This window comes from Tasmannia lanceolata, unplaced genomic scaffold, assembly GCF_043159265.1.
Source record: "Tasmannia lanceolata isolate RefF3 unplaced genomic scaffold, GAP_Taslan_0.1 ptg000029l, whole genome shotgun sequence".
NCBI classification, from domain to species: domain Eukaryota; kingdom Viridiplantae; phylum Streptophyta; class Magnoliopsida; order Canellales; family Winteraceae; genus Tasmannia; species Tasmannia lanceolata.
The window spans coordinates 9907086-9930171 of record NW_027518706.1 but is presented as its reverse complement, the minus strand read 5'-3'; the positions used below and the strand labels follow the sequence as shown (position 1 = coordinate 9930171).

The following is a 23086-nucleotide window of genomic DNA, read 5'->3' as shown; positions in this document are numbered from 1 at the left end:
CCTACAGGATAATACACCCTCTTTTTAACGTGACTTGACGGTCAAAAAGCCTTAAGCCTGTCCACAATTCACGTTAAAAGGGGGTTTATTAACACTTTTTTGACGGCAAAGCACGTGATAGGGGGAGCGCATTATCCTACACGGGGGTGAAAAAACAACTGCCTAATATTTTTCTGGGAAGTATTTATTTGTGGCTGCTACTTTTTTGTCTTAACGACGAAGCCGGATGTCACTTTCACGGTCAATGGGTAAAGGCAATTTTTAGGTGTAAGAGCAGGTATGTGAAATCTAGATCGTTGATCTAGTAGAACATTATGGACCGACACATGATTTTGGTTAGAATTATGCCTGCAGTTGGGATCAATGGATCTGATCACAAATATATACTAGGCAGAAGTGGGGCCCAATACGTTTCATTTAAATGCTTTCTTTGGTAACTTTTCTATCAGCATTTTTGGAAAAAGAAGAGCTATGTAAGGAAGAAAGGACATAGTCACATCTCATTTGCTCAATAAACCTACGAGAAGTTGGATGGGCAAAAAGGTTTTCCTAGGAAAATATTTTCTTCTTAAAAATTTCTTTAAAAAAATATATTTTTTCATGAAAAGATTTTCTATTGTTTGATTCACATCTCTCAATTTTCCGGAATTTTAAATTCTACTGTTTAGTTTATATTCATCAAGGATGCCAGAATTTTTTTGGTTCTTGGGACTTTTGTGGAATTTCCGCAGGAAACCCACGTTTGGTTGCTAGTTATATAGTGGGCAAAAAAGAATCCCACAAACCAAAATAACCCTGCACGAAACCCAAAGCTGGAAAAAGAAATCCCAGGAACCAAAATAATCCCGCACGAAATCCGAGGAACCAAAATAACCAAAAGAAGAACTTTTTTCTTCCCAACAGTTCAAGCAACCGATTTTTATTTTACCGGGATTTTTTTTCCTACCATAGTCCGGTCAACCAAACATGGGATTTTTATTTTACCGGGATACTTCCAGGGAGTTTTTTTTCCCACCAATCTCCCAGAAAGTTTTTTGTTCCACAAAAGTCCCAAGAACCAAAATAATTCTGGCATCCAAACGGAGCAGGGAGATGATATTTTCACCCCCCATGCATTACGCGCATGCTCCCCTTATAAGGTGATTTGACATCAAAAAGCGTTAATGTTGCCCACTTTTCACGTCAAGTTATGTTATAAGGGGAGCGTGCGCGTAATGCAGGAGGAGTGAAAATATCATCGCCTTTTCATAATCTCATATTGTTGTATTTGTACTCTTTGGTCTCGAAAGTAATGGACCAACTGCCATGTATCAAACTATACTTTCCTGGCTTTTCAAAATGACCCACTTGCTTGATCTCTAAATAATTTTTTTTTTTTTTTTTTGAATGGTAGTCTCTCAAATTCCATATTGAATTCCAAATTTAGAAACTTTCCCTGCATGATCTCTAAATATTCCGCAGGTTCCTTCTCATAATTTGAATTTAAACCTCTGAATCGTATTTCTACCTCCATCTCGATCGCCTTATATGTGTAAGATACGATGCCAATGTCTTACATAATGTTATTCTAATTCTAATTTGAATTGCTGACCACATAAACATCTATGTATTAAATCATTTGAAATGTTCTTCATATCAGTACATGGCCAATCATATTTATTCACATCTTCAAGTCATTAAACTTGCTAATCGCTCGGATTAACTCTTTAATGAAAGTTAGGAAAGTAGGGAGCTTATAGAAAGAATGTAAGAAGAAAAGGACACTTTTGCTATGAAAACACACACAGACGAGAGCATATTTGCCATGAAAACACACTTATCAATGTATGCTTTGACACCTGCCATGATAGGAAAGGCTGTTAGGAACATCCCTCAAAACATTGTGTCTTCCTGACAGGTCTCTTAAATCTTATATTTAATAAGAAATGACTTGGGGAAGGACCCAAATGACAAGGCCTTCTAATTGGCCAATCAAATCTGAAATTATTGTGAAAAATTAAGCAAATGTTTCAGATTCTGTTCTATTTTCATATAAAAATTTTGGGGACTTACAGACATCTTAAAAAAGCAGAATTCAGTCCTCTCTAATGAATCCATAAAGTGAGATACAAAGAGAAGCAACCACACTGGTGAAACAAGGCTTTATTACAAGGCTTGGGTAGTTAATAATGAACTTGCCCCATAATTCCTGCATCAAAACAAAAATTACATCAGATTTTCATGTAAGTCGTCACATTGTATGATAGTTTTACGGATTGGATGAAGTTATTACAGCTAAATCAGTTTCCAATAAGCAAAATGAAAATATTAATAAAATAAGAAAACGATAAGGCTATGTTTGGCCACCATGAAAAAAATACTCCGTGGAATATTTGTGGGGCCAGTTTTGAGAGATGGGCGGCCGGAGATGGGGAGACTTGAGAGGGTGGTAGTGAGGGTAAAATGAAAAACTCCTAAAAACCAGGAAAACAAAAAACAAATTATAAATAGGTATTTTCTTTTCACTAGTTTTTAGGAATTTTTGATACAATCTCTATTCCCACCCACTCAATTCTCTACCTCTCCTTCCTTCTCAGCCCCTCACATAGTTGGGCCCACGAATATGCGATGGAATAAATTTTCAAGGTTGCCAGACATGGCCTAAGAAAAATTCTAACAAGAATGTCATTTCTATGTTTCTTCCTAAAAGACACTTACTGGACCAATTTCTACCTCATTTTAGTGATCAGAACCATTGATTAAAATGGCAGTCAAACTCCGCCATTGAGAACACGTTGAAAGAATGATCCTATGCCCTTATCCAACAAGTCATGTCTAGAGTTTCACGAAGAAAAACTAAATCATTGATTTTTGTAGCCCTTTATCGCACGCATGAGATGTCCCTGTTCAGGATGGTGGGACCAAAACCATGTGGGTCACCTCATGAGATTCTAACATGCCCACCTACGGCCCCATATTTTACCATTGATCTCAAAAGTGACTTTCTCAAATAATAAACATGCAGAACACTGGCTAGGATGGATATGGAGTCCGTTGAAGTTTGAGATTAGAGAATTTATATGTTCATAGGGATTAAGAGAAAGAAGAGCAAACAGGGTAGCGCTTTAAACATAGTTCAAAGGTTCGACAACTCGATTCAAGTAAAAAATGTGGGCCGAGTTTAGTCAACTGGAACAAGTGACTACTGACTCAGATAAAAACTCAAAACACATTTTCCCATTTATGTAAACATTTTTCGCTCATATACTTATATTTCGTATGTAACCATAGTGGTTACGAACATTTTACACCAAATTGAAGGTTACTGGTTCGAAGCTTCTTGTTGTTTAAACCATTTTACTAGCAAGTTGAGTCAACCCGGGCGATCTTCGTGTAGATAAGTGTTAATACTATGGTTTTAAAAGGGTTATTTCTTCTTTGCTACTCATAAAACTATTTGTGATTATGGGTCAGATTGCATTGCTAATGATCACGATAAGTTTTTTTTGTCAGCCAGACCATCCAATGACAGCATCTATAAAATGTATAGGGCATTAATGGGCAAAATGGTCATTAAAAACATTTTTATATCAGTTGATGGAATTTTAGAATTAGTCTTAATGTATCATCAGGCCAAGCCAATAAATGCATCAATGTCATTGTCAGTTTCGCAGCGATACTTATAGTAAACATAAAAGTGGAGCTATTATGTGTGTAGACAAACAAGAATAGTCAAGTAGAGAGGGGAAGAAAAAGGATACCTAGCTTTTGTGAAACCTTTTCTCAAGAAGCATCAGCGGTCAAATGCCCAATTCTCTTCAGATCAAAGATTTCAATCCAGTAGCCATCAGGATCTTTGATGAATGCCAACCCTTTCATTTTTCCTGCAATAATATTGAAAAGATTAATGAACTTGACTAAAGCAATTCTAAGGAATAACCAATAAAAATTAAAATTTAAAAACTAAAAAAAAAAAACAAACCTTTAGTATTGAGTCTATTGACATGTTGCAATTCAAATAGTTGTGGTGATGTTTGACTTGGAAGATACGATAATAAACTTAGAAGTTACTATACTTCTTGTAAAGCTCTCATGATCTTATATGAGAGAGAGAAAGAGAGAGAGGAACAAGAGAAGCAGAGAGAACCAACACAGTTTGTAAGGCAAGTATTGTGTTATTTTCATAATGGTTTACAGCTCTAATCCCTAGTATGAGCTACGTTTCACTGGCTCTAGTATCCACTGGCTATCAAGGAATGGAATATTACCAAGCACCCTCCACTATTTCGGATAGTATTTATGGTTCTACCTTTTCCTCAGCAACTGGCTTTCATGGTTTTCATGTGATTATAGGTACTCTTTTCCCCAAGTTATATTGTCTCTGGACAAGCTCAGCTTGCCAGATAGACAGGAATATGATGATCATTAAAAATATCTGCTACCTAGTCTTCACTGGGAACAAAGAGTGGAGTTATCTAACCATTTTCTACTGACAATGTAGAAATCATTCTCTCTGTGTTTCCTTCTGGTGTAAACACTGGATTGGATTTTGTAATAATTTAGCTGCACTCTGGTTATCACAATAGAGTTTTGCAATCCCTCTTGAAAGTAGTTGTCTTAACAAATCATCTCTGCATCATTAGAATCCATGGCTCTATATTCTGCTTCCGCACAAGATCTTGCAACCGTACCTTGGTTTTTACCACTCCATGACACTAGATATCATTCAATACAACACATCACCCGGTTACTAACCTCCTCGTATCATGATTCCCTATCCAGTAAGCATATAAGAATCCAACCAATTTTACTTCTTTCTTTTGGCCAACACCATACAACATACCATGAGTCAAGGTTCCTTTTAAGATAATCCAATCAATTTTACTTCTTTCTTTTAACCATTACCATACGACATACCATGACTCAAGGTTCCTTTTAAGATACCTTATGATTCTTTTAGCGGCTTCTAGATATAATTGGCTTGGATCATAGAAGCCAGGGAGAGACGCCAAGAAAAGTAGTGTCGTGCGTCCTCTTCTAACTTGCCCCCAACATTCAATAATTATGAGACCATCATGTTGAAAGTGTCGAGATGTTCCAGAAAGCTTGAGTTTTCTTCCATTGCTTCTTGAGAAATAATTTGTTAGTTAGTGATTTCTCTCTAGAGAAACTCGAATTTGCACCCAATCCTAGTTGCAATCTCCTCATTGATCACGTAGTGCATGACCTCATCTGTCAAACACAGGAAGATCATGCTAACTGCCTTCATATCTAGCTCTTCCCAATCATCTTCGCTCATTTTTTCGGTTTCTTGGCTTTGCCTAATAAACCCTTCACCAAACCTTGCTGAACCAAGAGATCTCTCACTCTTGTTTTCCATAGGCTGAAACTACATACCTCATTGAATTTCTCCACCTCGAACTTAGCATCCGTTATTGCTGCAATCGCTCTGCGCCTCTGATACTAAGTTCTTCCATAACCTTAGCTCGAGTGAAATGGGAGACCTTTTCCAGCGGAAGAGTTCTTAACACTGGAAGAGTCTTTAGCTCGACATGAAAGGGTTACAAATGCTCTTTTCTTCCTTTTTTCTCAACCAAGATAATGCCCAAAGTTCTCTTCCACCCATAACCCTAATATATGGCTTATATATTAATGTCAATATATTAAGAATTACCAAAATACCCTTTTTGTTGATGAATCACTGCCAAAATACAAAGCATCTGCACAATAAGAGCATTAATATGTAGTTGCAATCAACCTAGATCTGATCCATTGGACTTCATAATTTTCTAGATTAGTATTCAAGTAAAAGTGAGTTGTTGTGATCTTTTGCTATCTTTTGCTGTGCAATAACTTATTTTTAGAATAATTTCAAATATAATTATATTGTTAAAAGTTGTGATACGAAAGCTAACCATCGACTTTTGGAAATTACTCTTGGTAAAAGTAACATTACAGGGTAATGTTGGTTTTTGTAGGCTCAAGTGGTGAGAAACACACAATCTATGTGGATGCCAAAGCGTCTTGTTTGGAGTTAAATGGTTTCCGGTCCATGGGGGCGGTGGATTGAAAGCAATTGGCTAAGCTTGAGCAAGAATCCAGTCCTCCATGAGGATTCTTGAGTTTATTTAAGAATAGAGAAAATTCTAATGAAGTGTGATGAGTGATTTCACCCATATCCATCACGAAGGAAACGCAAAGGCTGATAACTTAGCCAACTTTGGGGTTACTTATACATAAGCAGTATTGTGGCACCATATGCCACAGATGTAACTTTTTTTCTCATTTACTTTTTATCTACACTATCTTGGTCGCCTTTCCTTTGCAAAATTTTCTTTTCTCTTATTGAATTATCTGTTAAAAAAAACTAAACGCAATGGCTGATAACTTTTTTTCTCATTTAGTTTTTTTCTCCTGTTTTATGATGAACCTTATTCTCTTGTGTTATGATGAAGTGAGCATGCTTGAAAATCTTTAATCCTTAACCAATGTGGAACATAAACTCATGTTGCAGTTCATTAATGGTTCTAACCAGTAATATCTTGAACATTTGTTCGATATTTGCATGTAAATTTGTTCCAAAATTTTTTCCTATGCACAGTAAAGAATCAGATCAAAATACTACTATTCCCATGCCAAAATCTAGCACCATAAATAAATTGGTTTGTCTGATACTTTATTTCTTGAACAAGAAGAAAGTTACCATCATCAGGTTTCTTCACAAAATCCACCCCTAAACGCTCAAACCGTTCACATGCCTTGTATGTGTCATCAACTGTGATGCCTATATGTCCTGAAAACCAAAAAGAAACGAACAAGTGTTGATTGAGAACAAAAGTACAGATCATACTCAATTATAGCATGATTACTCCTAAATAATAAGGTCCTGGTCAATTGGAACCACATTTACTGAGATGTGCTTGGTACAGTGAAAGTTCAGATATTGATTTCCCAGTTAATATCAGGTGTGCATACCAAAGCCACGGGGTTCTGAGTTTCCATTGTGGTAGCCTTTGAAGTCTGGATCACTTTCTGTGCCCCAGTTACTGGAAAAAGTATTCATATACAACAATTATTAGGAAAAAATAGAAAAGACAACCAATTAATATAATTAATGGGTAAATCAGTTACAGACTATGTCACAAATGTCATTCTCAGGAATTTCTCGGCAAGGGAAAATCTTGGGATATATTTTTTTTCGGGTTTATATCAGGAAAAAATGGTAAAAAGAAATTATTTAAAAAAATATAAATAATAAATTTAAGAAAAAATATAAAATAAAAATATCGGGATAATATAGTGATATTATCTAGATATTTTATGATAAAAAAATATCGCTATATTTTTAAAATCTCGGGATTAGTTCGGAATTTTGTTGTTTCATCAAAATGCCGCGATAAAAACACAATATTTTGAAAATATCGAAGATATTTGTGACATAAGTTACAGTTAACACAAATTCTAACAATAAAGATTTAGCTTACTGTGTAAGCTCTATTGTAGCCTTTTGACCGAAGGTCCAGACTGTTCGCTGAGTGGGATCAGTAGGAATTGATGCTGGATTCTGTACAGGAAATGGCGAGTGCAGATTTAGAAAATAATTCTGATCATAATATAAAGTGCTCCCAAAATTTTGGATTTAACCAAATATAAAACCAATGTCAAGGCCACTTTTGGGTTGGTAAAAAGATTAAACCTGTATCGAAGAGCCATTCTCGTAAAAGTGACGTTACAAACTTTACCTCATACCCCATAAAGTACAAGCTGAACTTTGATTCTGGAAAATCCAGCCTCTTAAGTAACCTGGTGCATTCCATAACATAAATAAAAAGGAGCCAAGAATTCCCAATTATAGCTTTTAAGAATCTCTACACAGAAAGAAAGCAATATGGTGCCTATATGCCTGAGTGAATAAGACCATTACATTCATGATAGTGACAATAAGTATGCCCACATACACATAACTAATTCCCATATAATGGTTTATAAGATAGCACATGACCAATATGGGCCACTAGAAAAGAGATGGTATTCTTGGTTTAAAATTTGTATTCTAAGATACGTGGTGAGCTTATATTTTTTTTAAATGACGCAAAACGACTTATGGAACTTACTAAGCTCGGTTTTCTTGCAATTTAGTATATATTTGCATCTAATTAACAAACATTGGGTCATTTAAAAGACATAACTCAAAGCACAGCGAATTATTGTGATTTTGCAGGTACTCTGGCATGAAAGAAAATGTAAGCTTTACCAACAGTAAAGGATCAACTAGTAAAGGATCAACTATCTAACGACCAGAGAAAATAATAGGCTGCCACTTTTTAATAGGAGTATCATTTTTTATTTTTTATTTTTTTAATGGTAAATAGGAGTATCATTAAGAAGAAATGTTTCCTTTTCGGAACTAGAAAATAAATATTGAAAAAATTCCGTTGGAATTTGGACTCTAAAAGGTCGTTGACGGTGTAATATGAACTATGAAGATTTCCCAAGAGGTCACATCATAAGTATTTGAAATTTCTTCAAATATTTAAATCTATTTGGTTTAATGTGCCTTTTTTCCTTTTTATTATAAGCACTGCCCCGACTACATCTTATTGGTCGATGCTCCACATTTCGCTTACCTAATCGCTAGATCATTAGCCCTCCTTGAGAGAATAGAAAAGCTAATCTCCTTCCCCTTGTCATCTCACAGATATCATCAATAAATAGTGAGTCTCAAGGCCCCACGCTTTCTCCTTTGCCCAAGAAAAACATTTGAAGCATCTTATTCTACCTCCAATCTTCCATCCATCTGACTTATGAATGTGCAGAAACAGTGATGTATAGCTCGAACCTCTTCCAAAGAATCAGTGTGGCCGATTAGTACAGAAATGGAATGAAGAATGCAACCCCTTTTACTTAGCAAAACCACGGTTGCAAAGGGAGCAACGGTCAACATTCAACTTAGCAGAATTTGATGGAGGGAGTCACCATCTAGCCATTACTCTAACCTTCACAAGTCTTACCATCGCCCACATAGCCACATTGAATTTGACCTTCCAACATTTGTGTTTAGGTTGGAAATTTCGGAGGAAATCTTGTAAAAGCACGGAAACATATGGAAATGTATGCAAGTGATAAAATTTTAATATGAAACTTCAGGAAATGCTAGAATAAGCACAAATAAATACTTAAAAACTATCACTTTTTTTTTTGAATGATACTTAAAAACTATCACATAAGCAAGAAATGCATCAATAATGGCTTAATCACATCAAACACCTAGTGGCATTCGTTGTGTCACACACGTCAGAATAATAAAATCAATAAGGAAGTACAATGTAATGAAGTATAAGAAAGAACATAACAAGTCATCCCTCCAAGGTCCCCAACTTTATGTTGGTACTAGAGAGTTATGAGATGGTATTGTTCTCATGCCGATCCGACATCTCATGCATAAGATACGATTACTTTGTTGTGCAATCCAATGATGCTTCCTACCAAATATCATTGTTTAAAGTAAAATAACTTACAAAAAAAACATATACCCATTCTGCACTTAGTTAGAGACTCATCATTTGTATGATGCATAGGTTTTGAAATTTGAAATTCTTGTTTAAAAAATGTGAATGTGACACGGAACGCAGGCAAGAAAAATCCTTGTTGACTCGACGCGGATGCGGCCAGGAACGTGGTTGCACGCGGTCATAACTTGGGAGAGTCAAAGGAGTTTTTATTGACTCTGCAAAATGTGGAATGCAGATGCGGTGCAATGTGGAACGCCACGGCCGAGGTAAAAGGGAGTCAACTCGGGCGAGTTCCGAGTCGAGTCAACGAGTTTTTAAACATTGGACTTCACAATGAACTGTGAAGTGAGCCCATCTTCGATTCAGCTAGGATGAGCCCACAAAGCATGTTGACAAAGATAAAATCTTAATGTTTTTCTTCATGTGCAATTGGTAGTGGAACCATTATTTGCACCATTTACATCTGAATGACAATTATCTATAAATGTAACAAATCAAATGTTGAAAAATCAAATAAAGGCAAATAGAAAAAATTCTATAACTTTTTAGGGTTTTTCAAAATAGAGTTTTCCAACAAAAATTCTATAACTTTTTAGGGTTTTTCAAAACAGGGTTTTCCAAGAAAAAATCCATGGAAAAGAAAAAAAACATGTTTCTTCGATTTGCAGGGGTTTTCGATTTACAGGTGATCAAGGCAAAAAAAAAGTTTTGAGAAAAAAAACAGTTTTATAGGTTAAATCAGAACATTTTTCATTTTTTTGTCATTTCGACCATTTCGGTCAAAATTTAGTAATTCCAGTAATTTTGGTAGACTTCGGTCGGAATTTTGAAATTTCGACAGAAATAATGAAGTGGAATGAATTGAAATTTTGTTACAATGGGGATGGAAACAAAAACTTTCCAGTTGTTTCATGTAGATTTCAATAGAAATTTAAAACCATGCCTGCTACCCATCACCATTAGATCCCAAATCCTTTTTTTTTTGAAAATTCATTAGGAATTAGATCCCAAATCATTCACCCTTTCCTATCTTTGGGTGTTATTTAGAGAATAGTTGCAAGCATTTTAGTTTATTATAGATCTATTAAATTCTTTTGTTGTAGGGGCTTTTGTGGTCTAATTTCTTTTACGGTTGGTATGATTGAGTGTGAATCTATTTAATAGAACTTCACAAGGATAATTTACATTCTTTATTGATGATGATTGAACTTGAGAGTTATAAATTTTCTAAGGATACTGTAGTTGTGAATGACTATCGTGTTGTATTTAAACTGATTGGATATGTATGTTTAATGATCTAATTGAATTAGTAACATGAGGATATTGACATGAAACAATAATCGACCAATAGCTTGGCATTTCCTAAATCAGATAACTTGCAGCCTGAGTAACTAGTATGACAAGTTGATAAGAAACAACCCAGAACAGTGTTTTAAAATAAGGTGTGGATCAAAACACAGACAAATCAAATCCTAGTTGACTTGGCGCGGCGTGACAAGTTTCGGTTGACGCGGCTAAGTACTCGGTTGACGTGATCATAACTTTGGAGAGTCAAAGGAGTTTTTATATGACTTTGTTAGGCAAAACGCAGACTTGGACAAGGATGCGGCCAACGTAAAAAGGAGTCAACTTGGGCGAGTCAATGATGACACGGAGGAATTTTGCAACAATGACCCAGTAGGCCATAGCATACAGATATATTATATTAGGAGAAGACATAATATATAGATACGACCTTATCCATTGCTACCCCCTACACATCAGTATTGTCTGTGCGTGTGTAAACAAGTATAATACGTATATATGCTTACCAAACGTAAGGAATCTAGAGATTTTCCACATCAACAAAAGAAATGCTGCTTAGTTTAAGCTCAAAATAAAAAGAGATTTGGGCATCCTGGTAGAAAATTAAGAAGACAGAAAGAAACTTACGTCATGCCTAATACACGGGAGTAAAAATCAAGACTCACTTTGGGATCTTTTATTCGAAACATCTGCAATCCAGATTCAATTGTTAGTTCTAATACAATAGCAGTTCCTAGTAAGTGGTAAATAAAAAAAAATGAATTGGAATCATGTACTCTGAATATATGTAGGGTAGAGATGAGAAAAAATTATATGTAGCGTAAAGGCTAATTGTAGTCCCTTTACATTTGAACCTATCTTCTTCCATGCCCTTATGGATATTCTTGTCAATAGCAATCGTTTGTGTGAGCTCATTGGATCGTTTGTGAAAATTTGACAAAAAAACTAAAATGTGTGTTGATTGATGCAGGAGTTTGACGATTTTTTGGAATTTCAAACAAATGGACTTGCTACCCTGATGGAAGAAAGAATTACAAATTGATGTTTTGTAAAGCTTGAACTTTGAACACTTGGGTGATTTTTTCTACTTGACGTTTACCACCCCATCTTTGGGTTTGATGTACTTTCTCAGCATTTCCACCCCTTTTTTGTATTTTATTGAAAATGGCTTTGCTTTCAGTAATGTGCAAACAAAAGAAGGTGTAAATTCAGTTATTTATAAGAAAAATGCTAACAAGAGGTGGCAATGCTGGAAAGGGGAGTAAAATATCATTTCAAATATATATATAAGATATGAGGAAAGTGTTTCTACTCGGCCGAGTAGAAAAGCTTATCTACTCCTCCCTTTAAAAAGTACAGTGGGCCCACACATTGTGGATGATCCAAAGCATTCATTTGATAGGTCTTAACATAGATAGGGTGTGCCCAAAAAATCAGCACCAAAGGGTCATCCTAGCCCTTCGTTTTGTTGGGCCTTGTAGAAACAGAATGGACGCATCTTACGCATCTTACACAGTGCGTCCATTCTGTTTCTACAAGGCCCAACAAAACGAAGGGCTAGGATGACCCTTTGGTGCTGATTTTTTGGGCACACCCTATCTATGATAAGACCTATCAAATGAATGCTTTGGATCATCCACAATGTGTGGGCCCACTGTACTTTTTAAAGGGAGGAGTAGATAAGCTTTTCTACTCGGCCGAGTAGAAACACTTTCCTCATATATATATATATATATATATATATATATATATCACTTCTCATATGGGAAATGATATCAGCACAAACTTATTTTAATAATTGCACTAACTTATCTTGTCTTTTATTATTTAAAGAGCCGTCAAAGGTTATTAAACTTCCTAAAAACCTTGAAAAGCCAATTAAAAAAGAAAAGACAAGCTGAGTTTGTGCAATTATTTAAAATATGGCTGTGCTAATATCATTTCCCCTCTCATCATATATGTATGTATGTATGTACGTATGCATGTATGTGTGTATGCACATGCCTGTAGATGTTAGAAAAAACAAGAACTGCATCATTTGAGGTCATGGTTCAATCCTACTATAAATACCAAAACACATACATGAATCGACACATAAATATCCATTACATTTCCTCTTACATGACTAGATGGGTCCCGCTAGAGTGGAATATATTAGTTAGGATTTAAAATATATCAGATCATTAGATTACTTGGATCGTAGATTAGGCAGGTAGTGTAGATAAAGCAACTATGATTGATTTGGATATAGTCAAGATTCTTCTTCTTTTTTTATAATAATAGCCAATTTTATTGAAAAAAAACGACTGAGATGGTCAAGATACAAAGCATTAAGAGCCAGAAAAAGAAAACAAGACATAAGCTAAAGGGACGAATTAAGGAGGGAGAGAATTATATAAAGCTAGGGCATCCTTAGAGACTCCATCTCTTGCTAGACTATCAGCCACTTGGTTAGCTGAACGACAGCCATGAAGAAAATACCAAGAGAAATGTTCCAACCAATCTAACATTTCGTCAAAGAGATGTTCAAACCGCCAAGGGGGCTTTTGGGATCTTTTAAGCCACCTAATGACATTCAAAGAGTCTCCTTCAACTAGCACATTTTCCACCCGAGCTCTTGCTAATAACTTCAGACCTTGATGAACTGCTTTCACTTTTGCCTCCGTAGCGTCGGCTATCCCAGTGGGGCCGGCAAAGGCCCACAACACCTCTCCTATGACTATTCCTTAAGATATCACCAAATTCTTGCCGGTCCCGGGTTACCAAAGCTGGAACCATCAAAATTAAATTTAACAAAGGCCGACCCAGGAGATACCCACTCTTTGGAAACTTGAAGCTTGGAGTCTGTCGAACAACTCACAACTCTCCATCCTTCCCAAAGATCATAAGCAAATACAAACTTGAAAGATGGAAAGAACTTCACCCAAGAGATCATGAGGGCAATAGCTCTAATGAATAGAAATTCTAGGTTTTGGTGAAACCCCTTTGAATACTCTAGCATTCCTTTCTTCCCATAGCACCCAAATAGTGGCTAGGAAAGACACATTCCATAGTGTTTTGCCTTTTTTCTTCCAAGGTACTAAAGACCAACTTTGGAGGAGGTCCACAAGCTTTTCAAGGAAAACCCAGGAAATGCCAAATCTGCCAAGCAACTTACTCCACACCTCTCTAGCGACTTTACAATGAAGAAGAAGATGATCCGCTGATTCGCCTGCCTCAATGCATAGAGCGCAATGGTCTATGAGCGCAATGAGCGCCATGGATACTAGTCAAGATTAGGTTAATCCTATGATTTGGTGGACACTTTGAATTTATTGCCGACACACGTGTCGTGTCGTGTCCCACACGACACCCGTGTCCACACGTGTCGACACTCCTTTAGACACTTCTAAGTGTAGTGCTAGAAGTGTCAGTAACTTTGTATGTATGTACGTGTATGAGTCTGCCACTATTTCTAGATTTTTAGGGGATTCCATGTCAGATACTTCATATCCTTATCAAAACCCGGCACACAAATCTATATCCACAAAACATGATTATATGTACTTTCTATTTTAGCCGTGTCTCCGTTTCTAAATTTTGGGAGTTTGCCGCGTCTGACACTCCATGTCCGTGTCGACACACGACACTCGTGTCCGTGCCCACAGATCATAGGGTTAATCTTTATTTAGTTATTTTCATTCTTATCATAAGAGCTTTCCAGATCTTTGCATGTATATCTCTTGAGTGTTTTATATAAACACTCATTAGCTTCTCTCTAAAGGAACTCATCCTTGTCCTTGGCGGTTTGCTAGATATTTTGATGAAATGCGGGTAGGGGCCTCTTCAATTGTATTTCAGCATGTGCGCCATTCAGCAAATGCGTGTCGCTGATAGGCTATCTAGGGAAGGGGTTAAGGAAGGCTTAGAGCTCTTTGACTTCTTGCCTCCTTAGTTCTTTTTTCATCTTTTCATTGTATTTTGATTTTCCTCTGTACTTGACCATCTCGGTCTTTCTTTAATGAAATTTTTTGCCATTCAAAAAATAAAATGGAATGAAGAATTTTGATTCAAAAGTAGTGTCTTTGAGCACAAAAGAGGACTGACCCTTCCCTCAAAGTGGGTCAAGAGGCTGATCTACCCTCTAAGAAAATCAGTCACATTGCGAACCAATTCAGGTTTGTAACATATCCATTCAATTGGCAATAATTTTTCCTTTTAAATTTCCTTGGTGAGTCACTTCATTAGTTTTCAATCATTCTTTCAAATTCAAAGAATCAAATCATTAAAAAAATGAAAGCACTTACAGTCTGCTGCATGAAGTACCCTTTAGTGGCTTCATCCGATTCTACGCGGAGACCCGGATTATTGGAAGGAGAATCCTTTGACTCAGACGCCATTGATGAACAAAACAATCGAAATTGACTATAATTCTGCAAACCCAAATTGAGAAAAATTGAGATGAGGGATTGGGATTTTCTCTAGAATGAAGAAATATGCATTAAGAGAAAGAGAGAGTCTGAGAGAAGAACAAGAAGACCTTTCTTTTTGTGTTAGAAAAGACAAAGTGTGATGAAGATGAGGGGATTTTGATGGGGAAGCGAAAGAGAGAATGAAGAGAGAGTGAGGAAGAGATGAAGGAGGAGGCCATGGGCTATATTGAAAGAGAGAGAACTCACCTGCAGAACAATTGTAGTCTCAGACCCTAATCCTGCTGTTGAAATGTTTGGATATTCTTCCGTTTATGTGCTATATACAATCCTGCATGTGGGGCCCATGTGATCCAAAAGATGGGCCCAATGCCTCCCCTATTCAGAACCGTTGATCTGTTGTTCTAGTGTAAGGGTGCATTTTAGGATACAAATTTAGTATGGGTTATGATAATGGGAAATGTTATGAGCACAGCCTTATTTTGATTTTTTGCACAAACCCTGCTGTCTTTTCTTCTTTACTTGGCTAGTGAGAGGTTTTGGGAAATGTAATAACCTTTTGACAGCTCTTTAAACACTAAACGACAAGATGAGCTAGGTAAAATATCAAAATATGGTTGTGTTGATATCATTTACCCTAATAATTAATGCTCCAATAATTTATAAGGGAAATGTTATCAGCACTAATGTATTTTGACGATTGCACTCCTCACTTTATTAAAAGTACGGTATGGCCCGCACCATAGGATGATCCAAACCGTCCATTAGATGGGCCACACCCTAAATAGGTTGTTCCCCAAAAATCATTTCCATGTGTTGATCCTAACCCTCCAATCTATAGAGGGTTATGATCATTCAGTCCCTCTACAGATGAGAGGGTTAGGATCATTCAGTCCCTCTATGTGATCCATTTTTCTTTTTTGTGACATAAAAAACAGACACTATATACAATTTATTTCCTCCTTGCTTTGCAGAGCAGTGCATTCATCCATTCTACCCCCTAGAACACTGAACTGATCCTTAAGTCTCTTACACCCTTATATTCAGTCTGAAGAACATTGAGGTGAATCCCCTTCTTGGAATCTTACTACTTATATAAATTTGAAGTTGCTTTTCAAGTCTCTTAGCAGCCTATTGTAGAAGAATCAGAAGCTGGGCTTAGGCAAGATCATTTAACAGTCCAAGTTTTCATATTAACTAAACGCATCTGGTGCACGATGCCTAAATTTATGGGTGCCACTATAAATTAATGTACAAGCTACTCGGCCACCTCTAACTACACCATGTTTTTTGATAGATACCCTTTTTTCCTTTCAGCTGCATCCATTTCTTTGTTTTAATTTTGTTAGGGCCAGTTTGTTTTGGATTTTGAGAATTGTTTCTGAGTCCAAAATTGATTATTGAACTCGAAACTATCTCCGTAATTTTGTGTTTATTTTCAATTTCGATTAAAATTCTTCTTTTTTAAAACAGTTTTAATGCATTTTTTATTATTTTCTTTTTCTTTCTCACCCCGTGCATCGCACGGGTTGCCCACTAGTATTATAATAGATTGATATAGTGACTGATCCTGGCACTACCATATTTTGATAATTGCACTAAATTGTCTTGTCTTTTATTATTTAGACCGCTGTTAATGGTTATTTCATTTCCCACAAAGGTCTCATAAGCCAATTAAAACAGAAAACACAGGATGAGTTATTGCAAGTGTCAAAACAAGGTTGTGTCTATCAGCAGCCGATATGAAAAGTATTCAATGAAGTGAGGGAGTGCCATTATCAAGACAAGGGAGTGCAGATACCATTTCCCTATATAAGATGTGCAGATTCTCACTAGAGAGAGACTAGAGAGAGAGAGATGGGAAGCTCGTTTCTGTATGTTAATGTTATATTTCTTTTGATGGGGTGCAAAGTCATGGAAGGTTGGAAAGATGAGACAAAAGTTATCCGTGTGGGAGGAAAGGTGATGTGCCAAGACTGCACCCACGGCTGGAACGAGTGGGCCCATGGGACCCGGCCTATCCAGGGTACTCTCTATTCCTTTTTGTATCTAACATACTTCTAGTATTTGCCTTCAAGTTCGTGCCATTATCATAAAAATAAGAAGCAAATAAAATCTCAACTTTATGGTTTCTTATCTTATTATCTCCCTATTCAATTTGAACTCATTCTTCTTGAATTTTCACCGGGTCTGGGATTTTTTCATTTGAAAACTGATTATTGGACTGAAAATTGCATTTAATTTTGAGTCCAATAATCAATTTTGGTCTCAGAATCCATTCTCAAAATCCAAAACAAACAACGCCTTAGAATCTTCGGACTGGGTTAGAATTTAGTACATGACCAATCATACCTTTGAGCTAACAGTCAAACAGTTTGGATTATTGAACCAGTGGATATAGGTCTGATGCCACATGGAGATCTTATTCCCAAGATTGAGGCATTAAAAAATCAACGGCTTGTAAACATCTTAAAAAAGGTTTTTTTTCATCAAGCTTTATCAATGGTTGTGAATCATCCGATGAAGGTGGGACCAAGAGCATTAGATTAATCTTCCATCCATAGGATGATTGTTTCATTTAGGCTTCCTTTCTTTCGACCAAAAATGGGTGTAATTTACTAAAAAGGGTGTTATGAATCATCTAAATATGCACAAATTTGCACTAATAACACTCGTCAATTAAGCTCGTGAAATGATTAAAAGTATAGTACATGTAGGCTGCTCGGTTGCATTAACATGCATGGACGAGCGGGGAAGAGTAGTGTACTATACAAGTGACGAGACCGACGGAGAGGGCGAGTTTGAAATGAGTGTTGAGAGATACATCAATGAGAAGGAATTGCAAGCCGGAGATTGCTCGTGAGGCTTGTGTCATCGCCAGAACCCTCATGTAACATCCTCACCGACTTTGCCGGAGGTCGGTCGGGGTGAAGCTCAGTCGACCCTCTCATGTCTATGGAGATCTGATCAAGTATACACTTGGGCCCTTCTACTTCACATCTCCTATGTGTGATGAACCTGATACCACTGAATTGCCTAGGCAAAGAGGAAACTACCGATTATAATGTGTTTGTTTTGTTGTTGATGGGAGAATTACATTCTTATGTCTTCTTAATTTTTTTATACCTTCTATTGAATAATAAGAGCAAGATGTTATGTTTAGGCCACCGGTATTGGCATTACCTAATTGCACAAACTTAGATTGTCTTTTCTGTTTTAATTGGTTTCGAGAGCGTTTTGGGAACTGTAATAACCTTTGACAGCTTTTTAAATAATAAAAGAAGAGAAGTACATAACTCAAATAAAATCTGATTAGAATGAATTAAAATAAAACTACACTAAAAGTTCCAACTCCTTACAAATTTTAATTAGGTAAAGAAATAATAGGATCCAACACAATTTGGAACACACACAAAAAATAAAGAGAGAAGAGAGAGTAGATAATTTAGTGATAATAATCAGCATCAATAAAAGTGGGTACATAATTTAGTGATACAAATAAGCCTCTAGAAAAGTCGAAATAGAGATACACTAGAATCCACATCTGAAATCTATTGAAAAATCCAAGAGGAGGAGGAGTAGCCAGCTTGGCTCGGACATAACATGGGCAAACACACTCCAGGAAGACAAGAATCAGATAGAAAGAGGCAACCCTTATTAAAACTACCACAACAGAGGCTCAGTACATATAACTGAAAATAGAAGCAAAAACCAAATAGCAATCCCCTGGCCCAAGAGCAGACCACAACCTCAAGAAACATACAAAAACCACCATAGAAAAGAGCAAATCCCGAACAGAGAATTCTACCCCCAAACTCAGCCACAAATCTGCAGAAAATCCTCCAAATTTGGTAAAAATTGGTTAGATAGATGAAGGAAAATTAAAGAAAGAAAGTACGTTATATAATTAAAAGCTAAAGAGGGGATTATGAAATAACGAACCTGGGATGGTAGAGTGAGTCGGAGAAGGATACGGTTGAGAGATAAAATCACCGTTTCAGTGGCCACGGTAGCAGGGGAGTAGGGTACTGATGCATCTGCTTTTCTTCTCCATTGTTGGACGTGGCGAAATGTAGATGAGGATATAGGGTACATGGGCAATCTTGTGCCAATCCTCTCCTCTCTCCCTTTCGCATCGTCTCCCCAAATTTGGACAATCGGAAATATACAATAGTTGGAGTGCGGTGAGGCGTTGTAGTCCGGCGGGCAATGAAGTCATTTTACCACAATTAATGATCCTCAAAAATTCAAGTGATGTGAGCTTTTCGACCCACTCTGCCAATGATGCCAACTCATAACAATTACTAATTTTAAGTTCTTTTAGGGCAGTAAGGTACTGCAAGTCATCCGGCAAAGAAACCATCTTTTTACAGCCAATAATCTCCAATGACTCAAGAGATTTCAAACGCATCCCATCCGGCAATGATGCCAACTCATCACAATCACAAATTTTCAGTTTTTTTAGGGCAGTAAGGTACCGCAAGTCATCCGACAAAGAAACCATATTTTTACAGCTAAAAATCTCCAATGACTCAAGAGATATCAAACGCCGCCCATCTAGCGATGATGCCAACTCATCACAACCAAGAATTTGCAGTTTTTTTAGGGCAGTAAGGTACCGCAAGTCATCCGGCAAAGAAACGATCTTTTTACAGCCGTCAATAACCAATGATTGAAGAGATTTGAAGCCCCTTACTACCCCTTCCTCCTCGGGTAATGATGCCAGGTTTTCACACCGTATAATCTCTAACTTTTCGAGAGATGTGAGGTTTTGCAATCCCTCCGGCAAAGACACCACCTCCTTACATTCCAAAATCTTCAATGACTTGAGAGCAACGAAATTGTCGAGCTCCCTAAGAAGACTCCTCAACTTGTTGCAATTCCAAATTGTTAAATGTTGAAGGGAGGTGGTAAGATGCAGAAAACATGGCAGGGTGATCAACTTTGGGCAGCGTTCAATCATCAATTCATCGAGGCAAGGAAATGCTCCTCCTTCCTCCACTGATGCCCACATCTCTAAATTTTCCATATTCTGTAGCCGTAGGCCTTTCAAAGATGGAAAGGAAAATCCATTCAATGTGCTATTACCGTAAAACTCATTGTCGATTTGCTTCAATGCACGCATTCCAGATATCCGAAGACCCTTGAGCGAGGGAAGTTGGCCAAGTGGTGGGAGATTTTCACATCTCCGGCAATTTGAAAGAGAAACTTCAACTAGATTTGTGAGCAATGAATTCTGTATCCATCCTGGAAATCGAATACCCTCATAGCCTCCTATCCCCAAACATTTCAAATTACCGTGTGGCTCAAGGCCTTCTAACACTTCTTCATGCATCTCAACATCACCATCATCATCCCTCCATGATAACTCCAATTCTCTGAGGTTTTTCTTGAGTTTCAAGTTGGCTTGTTTCGCATCACTTGCATTTCTCAGAAGGTTAAGTTGTTTTATTGATAGTTCTCCTCTAAGCTTTAAATTGCTCAACTCACTGAGGCGGTGTCCTTCCTCGTCACCCACAATGAAAATGGATAGCGTCTGGAGGCAGCTCAGCTCCCCAATCCCAATGGGCACACAAGTTAATGACCAACATCCATAAGTATCTACATGTCTGAGGCTACTCATTTTTCTCATGTCCCTAGGCAAATTACGGAGGCTAGCACAATTTCTCAGTTTCAATGTTTGTAAATTTTGTAGCTTGGTAATCGATTCAGGTAATGTTTCAATGGCAAAATTAACGGAGAGGTTGAGGTATCTTAGCTGTTTCAAATTGCATATTGAATGGGGGATCTCTCTAACTAGTATGCAACTAAGATCTAGGCATCGCAAGTAACTAAGTTTCTTGATGTTGCTAGGGACGACAAAATTATAAAAAGCATGGCCCAATAGTATTGTTCGTATGGTTTTGGCCTCGTACAACCTCGGCTCTTTTAATAGTGAATCCAAATGAGAATAGACATATCGGGTCGATGTAGGAATATCTACAATTTTTTCCCGATCCACGATACAACACTTGTTCCCAATAACAGACCGTGCAAGATCGTGCACCAAGTCATGCATCTTGCACGATGTTATATTTCCGTCATCGCCTTTTACTATGTCTTGGAAGAAAGACCTCCATAATAAATCATTGAAAATCTCATTTCCAATGTCTTCCAACTCCATTGTTCCATTAGGGGTAACAAAGCCATTAGCCATCCAAAAAAGAATAAGTTCTTCTTTCTTAATGGTAAAGCCTTTAGGGAACACAGAACAAAAAGAAAAGCATTGCCTTAGATGAGTTGGCAAATTAGTATAGCTCAATCTTAGAGCAGGCACAATTTCATCTTCTTTTTGTTCCCATATTTGGCTGTCTCTTACAGACAACCACGAAGCTTCCTCCTCCCTTTTGAGACGCAGGAGGCTACCTAATGCCTTTGCTGCTAACGGCACACCCCCACATTTCTTGACAATATCTTTACCAATTGCAACCAAGTTTGGATGCTCTTCACTTCTCCCTGATACAAATGCTTGACTCTCAAACAGAGACCAACAATCACTGTCTGATAAACCAGTCAAGTGGAGGAGGGAGACATGAAGCGCACCCATCATCAATGCAACCGTTTCATTACGAGTAGTTACAATGATTTTGCTCCCTTTACAACATGTTACGATTTGCTTCATACTATCCCACTTTTCTCTATCCTCGTTCCATACATCATCAAGTACAAGCAAAAATCTCTCCTCACAAATTATATCTCGTAGTTTTTTTTGCATCGCTTCTAACTGTGTAAGATCTGTTGAACGTCCAGTTGCAGATTCTAAAATTGCTTTTACAATTCGAGTAACATCAAAATCTTGAGACACATGAATCCACATTCTTAGCTTAAAATGGCCCTTGACACTCTCGTGGTTGTAGGCCAATTTAGCTAGTGTGGTTTTCCCCAGACCCCCCATGCCAACAATGGCAATAACCGGGACATCATTTTCATTACTCACATCAGTTAGCAATACTTTCACAATCTTTTCTTTATCCTCGTCTCTCCCATAAACTTCTAATTCATTTAGTAAGGACACAGTGGGTGTTCTCTCTTGACTCTCAAGACTCGTAGTTGTTACCTCCAATTTGAACCTTTCCCTCTCTTCTGCAATTTTTTGTAATCTCGTGAGGATCTTTTTTGTCCTAGTTCCTATCTTATGGCGTTGGAATTGTAAACAAGGTAAGAAGGTATTGCTTACCTGAATGTTGCCACATCCAATTGAGCGTAATCGCTGAGCTTCCACAGCCCAGTCTGTCAAGATGTCATCAGCATCATAGGCCGCATCTATAAGATTTGAGAGCCAAACCTTGAGCTGCTCATCCTTGAACGCCTTCGCCTCTGCGTTTGGGAGTATAGCACGAATCGTAAGTAAGATTCTCTGAAGCTCTTCCACATCATCCTTAACATCCCCCAGTAACTGAAGCTCATTTTGGATTAGAGAGCCCAATTTCCCAAGCAGCATACCAATGATAGCATACGCCATGTTTATAGGAAAAAAAATTCTCTCCAACTAGAGCGAGTAGAATCACACAGATATCTTGCAAGCTCTTCCTATAAGATGGTTTTTTATATAGACTAACTCTTCTTTTTACTATTCCTTTTTTATTTTCATTTTTCATTTATCTTCCTTTTCTTTTAAGTTTGCCTTAGGTAAATGATATACTCGCCCCTTTTTTTACATGGACAACCCCCTCTAGTGTTAAAGATGTGGTCATAAATACACTAGAGGAGGATGTTCCAACTTCCAAGTAAATAAAAGGGGCGAATATATCACTTCCCTTGCTTTATTTTGTTCTCTAGTTTATAGAGACATTTGCTTTAGTTGATAACCTTACTTTCAATTTCTCTTGTGTAACGATCCTT

General features: G+C 37.2%; 2 protein-coding genes across 3 annotated transcripts; both read right to left on the bottom strand.

The window, feature by feature from the left end:
* Nucleotides 1-1947: 1947 nt before the first annotated feature.
* On the bottom strand, nucleotides 1948-15615 carry LOC143859107 (lactoylglutathione lyase family protein / glyoxalase I family protein). 2 transcript variants are annotated; one of them, XM_077369785.1, is made up of 9 exons: nucleotides 15455-15615; nucleotides 15083-15208; nucleotides 11424-11485; nucleotides 7722-7782; nucleotides 7464-7543; nucleotides 6955-7025; nucleotides 6683-6772; nucleotides 3741-3863; nucleotides 1948-2188 (listed from the first exon to the last, which is right to left on the bottom strand). In XM_077369785.1, exons 2-8 carry the CDS (start codon nucleotides 15173-15175, stop codon nucleotides 3763-3765), a joined length of 558 nt encoding a protein of 185 aa, XP_077225900.1. In that variant the 5' UTR covers nucleotides 15176-15208; nucleotides 15455-15615; the 3' UTR covers nucleotides 1948-2188; nucleotides 3741-3762. The 2 variants fall into 2 exon arrangements, with proteins under 2 accessions (XP_077225900.1, XP_077225899.1); XM_077369784.1 differs by having other exon boundaries at nucleotides 15316-15455.
* Nucleotides 15616-18624: 3009 nt separating this feature from the next.
* LOC143859031 (putative disease resistance protein RGA1) lies at nucleotides 18625-22706 on the bottom strand. The gene is made up of 2 exons (XM_077369705.1): nucleotides 19148-22706; nucleotides 18625-19033 (listed from the first exon to the last, which is right to left on the bottom strand). Exon 1 carries the CDS (start codon nucleotides 22704-22706, stop codon nucleotides 19203-19205), a length of 3504 nt encoding a protein of 1167 aa, XP_077225820.1. The 3' UTR covers nucleotides 18625-19033; nucleotides 19148-19202.
* Between the last annotated feature and the right edge of the window lie 380 nt (nucleotides 22707-23086).